This window comes from Nerophis lumbriciformis, linkage group LG03, assembly GCF_033978685.3.
Source record: "Nerophis lumbriciformis linkage group LG03, RoL_Nlum_v2.1, whole genome shotgun sequence".
Lineage (NCBI taxonomy): Eukaryota > Metazoa > Chordata > Actinopteri > Syngnathiformes > Syngnathidae > Nerophis > Nerophis lumbriciformis.
The window spans coordinates 35,953,712-35,959,899 of NC_084550.2; the positions used below are offsets into that span (position 1 = coordinate 35,953,712).

General features: G+C 39.3%; 1 protein-coding gene across 1 annotated transcript; it reads right to left on the reverse strand.

Annotated features, from left to right (window-relative positions):
- Window positions 1-953: 953 nt before the first annotated feature.
- On the reverse strand, window positions 954-4,188 carry LOC133576070 (E3 SUMO-protein ligase ZBED1-like). The gene is made up of 2 exons (XM_061929023.1): window positions 3,913-4,188; window positions 954-1,726 (listed from the first exon to the last, which is right to left on the reverse strand). Exons 1-2 carry the CDS (start codon window positions 4,173-4,175, stop codon window positions 1,060-1,062), a joined length of 930 nt encoding a protein of 309 aa, XP_061785007.1. The 5' UTR covers window positions 4,176-4,188; the 3' UTR covers window positions 954-1,059.
- Window positions 4,189-6,188: the final 2,000 nt, after the last annotated feature.

Here is a 6,188-nt window from a genome sequence, read left to right on the forward strand (position 1 = left end):
GAAATCAGCAGTAGTGATGGGTAGTGATGGGATCGGCAGTTCTTTTGGCTGTACTGAATCACTAGAATCAGTTCCTTAAATTGAGTCGTTCAAAAAAAATTGTTCACGTGAAGCGAACCTGAATCACTCAGCTACAGTTCTGTGGGCCAAAGGGCGACAGACGTGAATTGCTCTCTGCCCTGACAGACTCCCCTTGATGTCCGCAAACAGACATTGCAGCTGTAGAGATTCTGTTACTTTTAAAAACACTGTGTGTGCGTTTGCGGCCTGTCCAATAAACAAAGTGTGACTAAATGTCTTGGTTGTTAAATGTGTTTTATTGCACTGAAAAGAAAATAAGAAATAAATAAAAGTGGGAAATAAAAAAAAATAGTAATAGCCTACTAAAATGTTTGCAATCAACAGTTAAATAAATAGGCCTCATTTGTTTAGTGCAAAAACAAATATTAGATTAAGAAACCCTTAACAAATGCCAACATAAAAACTAAATGTTCTGTAGCAAAGAAAATGTAAACTTAAATATGCAAACAAAAAGAAAATAAATACCTTCAAAATAAAACAAATAAATTAAGAGCCAGAAATGCCAACATAAAAACTAAATGTTCTGTAGCCTACGTTTAAAAATGTAACAAAGAAAATATCAACTTAAATGTGCAAACAAAAAGAAAATAAATAGGCTACCTTAAATAAAACAAAACAAATATTGGTGCCAGAAATGCCAACATTAAAACTAAAATTTCTGTAGCTTACATTTAAAAATATAAAAATGGAAATATCAACTTAAATATGCAATAACAAAGAAAATAAATAGCTTAAATGATATAAAAATCAAGAAACTAAACACACACACACACGCACGCACGCACGCACGCACGCACACACACACACACACACACACACACACACACACACACACACACACACACACACACACACACACACACACACACACACACACACACACACACACACACACACACCAAAAGTGTCAAACAAAGAAAAGATTGTCCTTGCACATTATGTTCTCTTTCAAGGTATTTTCGTCCAAAGATCTTGCCCCTACTCCAGATTTGCATTTAAAAATACAAGCTGGCTGACTTTGGATGAGCTGAGCCGATTTCGTCTCTCTGATATTATCTGCCCCATCTTGCTGAAAATCCTCTCTGATGGGACAGATGTGGCCACAATACAGAGTCTTCTCTTCATGATTTCAGACAGTCTTGGATAGACCACGCCTCTACTTTGCCACCATGTGAGGGGGTTTGAAGATCTCGGTACAAGCGGCTCCTGCACAAAAGCACGGACCTCCAGTACTGCATCTGCCACTGGATTTCGGCTGCTGGTCACAAGCCCAGAGACCTGCTGATCAAATTCCTGCCAAATTGCACTGTCCTGACTGGAACTTGGTGGTTGTGCTGCTGCTCCCTCTTCTTCAGCCTGCTGGTTGGGGAGGTTCACCTTTGCAGCAGCATTGCTTAGATACTGATAGGCCCTATCTGCATCCTCATCCCTGCCGAAGGCCTTCTTTTTGAACCTGGGGTCCAGTGCTGCTGCTTCAGATAGCAAAACATGTGCCTCAATTTTGTGGAACCTGTGAGCCATCTGGGTACAAATGGTGTACACCATGACTTTCACAGGACCCATCAGGTTCACACCCCTTTGTATGTTTGCGGCTATCCTCTGTAATCCTCTTGCCAGAAGAATCACCTTCGACACAGTGACATATCTGAGAGACAGAAAAACAAGGTTTGTGCCTGGTAGTAACAACAACAACAATAATGATAATAATGTGTAATGTTATTGTAAACATATTTCATAATGTTAATACTAATAGTAATAATACTTGTGCAATTAATAACCCTTTGCTGGTAAACTAAGTGGCTACAATTAGTTCTAGTTAACTTTTTTCTTTTTGATTTAAGTGACACTGATAACCCTCACTGAGTGTTGAAGCCAGCAGTGTTGGGACTAACGCGTTACAAAGTAACGCGTTACTGTAACGCCGTTAGTTTCGGCGGTAACTAGTAATCTACGCGTTATTTTTTATATTCAGTAACTCAGTTACCGTTACTACATGATGCGTTACTGCGTTATTTTACGTTATTTTTTATGTAGTATCGGCTAGAAACTGAGGATCTGATCGTGTTTTATGGCAGCGAAGCAATGACGTGCTTCTGATTCTTCCTCTGCGCTCTCTGTGTGTGTGTCTGGCTGTGGGGAGGGGAGAGGAGGGGAGGGAGGTGTGCAATACAACGTAAAGCGTTGGCCAACAAAAAAGTAACCACAGAACACTATACGACTATACGGTATAGTGTTCTGTGGTTACTTTTTGGTTGGCCAAGCGGACGTGACGACAGGCTGTCCTCACTCAGATCTGCGCGGACCTGGAGGGGGAGAAATTTGGAGAATGGTTGTCCCGGGGAGAGGCACTGAAATTCGGGAGGGTTGGCAAGTATGAGATATTCTCACTTCTTTTCTTTTGTCGAGCACAAAGAAAAGAACATTTTAGTTAAATGTAAGTTGTGTCTTGGATCAAAGATCCCGTCTACTGCCCAAAACAACAATTCAAATCTGCCTGGTTAGGCTCTATGTATGTCACGTGTGCCTTCCTTAGGTGAAGCCAGCATTACAGCTATATTGTTGACTGATTGATTGATTGAAACTTTTATTAGTAGATTGCACAGTACAGTACATATTCCGTACAATTGACCACTAAATGGTAACACCCCAATAAGTTTTTCAACTTGTTTAAGTCGTGGTCCACTGATTCATGATACAGATATATACTATCAAATATATACTAACATCATAATACAGTCATCACACAAGATAATCATCAGGGTATATACATTGAATTATTTACAATCCGGGATGTGGGATATGGGGGGGGGGGGGGGGGGGGTTAGGTTTGGTTGGTATCAACACTTCTGTCATTAACAATCAGCATCAACAATTGCATCATCAGAGAAATGGACATTGAAACAGTGTAGGACTGACTTGGTAGGATATGTACAGCAAGTAGTGGACACAGAGAGAGATCAGAAAGTATAAGAAAAAATGTCTACATTTGATTATTTACAATCCGAAGAGGTATTATGTGGAAGGGAGGGTGTTAGTTTAGGGTTGTAGTTGCCTGGAGATGTTCTTTTAGTGCGGTTTTGAAGGAGGATAGAGATGCCCTTTATTTTACACCTGTTGGGAGTGCATTCCATATTGAAGTGGCATAGAAAGAGAATGAGTTAAGACCTTTGTTAGTTTGGAATCTGGGTTTAACGTGGTTAGTGTTAGTGTTAGTGTTAGTGTTATTATGCTGTTTGTTACTTATGTATGTTATGTTGCAGCTATTTAAAATAGTTTTGTCAATTTGTTCTGGCCTGAAATAAATTGGCCCTTTGAAACATATCTTTGTCTTTGTGTGTTGTATGTAGACCACATTGCTTAGCAGAGTTCAGTGATGCAAATGCATGTCAAGTTGATCAACAGATTGTATTATTCTCCAGTGCAATAACTGTACTGAAATGAAGGCTAAAAGGGCATTAATGGGAGCTTTAAAAACAAAAAGTAGAAGAAGTAACTAAATAGTTACTTTTCACAGTAACGCATTACTTTTTGGTGTAAGTAACTGAGTTAGTAACTGAGTTACTTTTGAAATAAAGTAACTAGTAACTGTAACTAGTTACTGGTTTTCAGTAACTAACTCAACACTGGAAGCCAGTGAACAGAAGCCTTGATTGAAGCACCTCTGAAGTCAAGTTTCCATGGCAATGATCTAGGTCAAGCCAGACAAGCAGGAGCCTAAAGCTTGATTGACAGTTGTACGTCTTTGTTTTGATGTGACTGTGCTAGTTAAATAAGAAGCCTTCAAATTCACAGTATTATCAGAACACTGCAATAATAAAATTATATACATACCCCTGTCCACTAATCTCAACGGTGACCTCCTCAAAGGGTTTTAATACCTCACCGGCCTGCTTGAGTTCCTCCCACTCCTCTTGTGTTAGGGTGGGTAGTCTTGGGTTTGTTAATGCGATGGTTGTGATGACTGCATCCTTATTTTTAAGGACACTCTGGATCATGGGGTTGGCTGAACAAATATAAGGACTATAAGGCGGCCGGGCACCCTGGGGGTCCGGGCAAGGCACAGTGCGCATGGCCTGCCCGGCCAGGCAGGCCATTGCTGGTCTTGCTGGGAGGCACAGCGCGCAGTTAACACGAGCGGCGATTACATCATCCCTTAATAGCTGTTCAGCCAAGCTTTTTAAGTGACAGTTTGTAGTTAACACAAGCGGCAATCGCATCAACCCTTAATAGCTGTTCAGTCAACCTTTTTAAGTGACGGTTCGGTAGTTAACACGAGCGGCGATTGCATCATCCCTTAATAGCTGTTCAGCCAACCTTTTTAAGTGACGGTTCGGTAGCTAACACGAGCGGCGATCGCATCATCCCTTAATATCTGTTCAGCCAACCTTTTTAAGTGACGGTTCGGTAGTTAACACGAGCGGCGATCGTATCATCCCTTAATAGCTGCTCAGCCAACCTTATTAATTTACGGTTCGGTAGTTAACACGAGCGGCCATTGCATCATATCTTTGGGAGAAAAAAAAACACTTGAATGGTCTGAATGAGTTGAAAAGGTTAGTGTTGAAATTTTTCAATGAAATGTTGAATGTTGAAGTAATAACATGTTGAAATGAGAAATGGTATTACGGTATTCCTGCAATTTACAAAGTAACATAATCTATGTATTTTACTTGTAAATGTATCACATTAGCTAAAATGCTGGCATAAAAACTCAGCATGCTAACAGTCTAACAGCTAGTCTACTTGTAACATGGCGCCAAGTAACAAAATCCATGAGTATTAGGTTTACAATATACAATATTAGCTAAATTATTAGAAAAAAACATTAGCTTGCTAACATTAGCATGCAAATAAATGAAGAGCTAACATATATATACATAATATTGCCAACATTTTACAGTTTTCTTATAAAATTGTGACTTTTGTTGAGTAATATTACGACACTTCATAAAGGGGGAGGGGAGAGAGAGAGAGAGAGAACCCTACCCCAAATTAATGAATTGCCACATTTTTCCTATAAACTCATAACAAGCTTGCCTTGAGCATAAACAGAACACAACATCCCTCAAAATAATAAGTATCTAAATTGTCTGTCAAACTATAAAAAGAAAACTCCATTTGTTTTTGGGCTTTCATTGAACCCTACAATATGTGTTTTATATTGAATTTTTACATCTGTGATGTCACATCCTTCCTTAATAACTGTCCATTGCATCATACCTTATAATTGTTCAGCAAACATTCTAAGCTACAGTTTGGTCATTAACATGAGCATCGATTGCATCGTACATTATAGCTGTTCATCCTACCATTCTAAGATACGGTTTGGTAATTAACATGAGCGGCGATTGCATTATACCTTATAGCTGTTGTGCAAGAAAGCAAGTTATATGAGTCTGAGTCATACAGCTGAATATGTTGCCCTATGTCATGTTGTATGAATTTGGTGGATTCGGCTGCAAAATTGTCCAAAACGAAGTTGAGGTGCAAGTTTAACAACAAGACAAAAAGTCAAAGCAGCACTTGTCTGATATTGCTATAGTGCTATCTCCAAATTGTCTCCACTCGCTTTATATTGGGAAGGCCAATGGTTGCAGAAAGTACAAAGTAATTTAATACACTTTTAAGAAGAACCAAATGTTTTAACCGTGAGTCAGGATGGTGTGTGGAAAAGCTAAATGCCTGTGTCAGTCTCCCAGATAATAAACATGTTACAGCAACAGTTTGAACCAATGTTCTGTTAAAAGGTGATATTGCATACCTCTTTAGACATTGACTGGTGATTCTTACTGGCTATCCAAAATGGCATTTTCAGTAAAGAAGAATAGTGATGTTCTATTTAAAAAAAAAAAAAAGCCTTGGACTTTGAAATTGCATGAGTTTTTTGATCATTCAAACAATTGGTTTGAGGATTTAATTGATTAAATGTAAAACTACAAAGAACTGGATCCTGACAGCATTATCTGTAATAAGTGGAAAAGCGGCCTGCCAGGCAGTACATGCGTGCTGTGCCTCCCGGCAACAGCAGCGATGGCCTGCCCGGCCGCCTTATAGTCCTTATATTTGTTCAACCCTTTTAAGTTATGGTTCTGTAGTTAACATGGGCG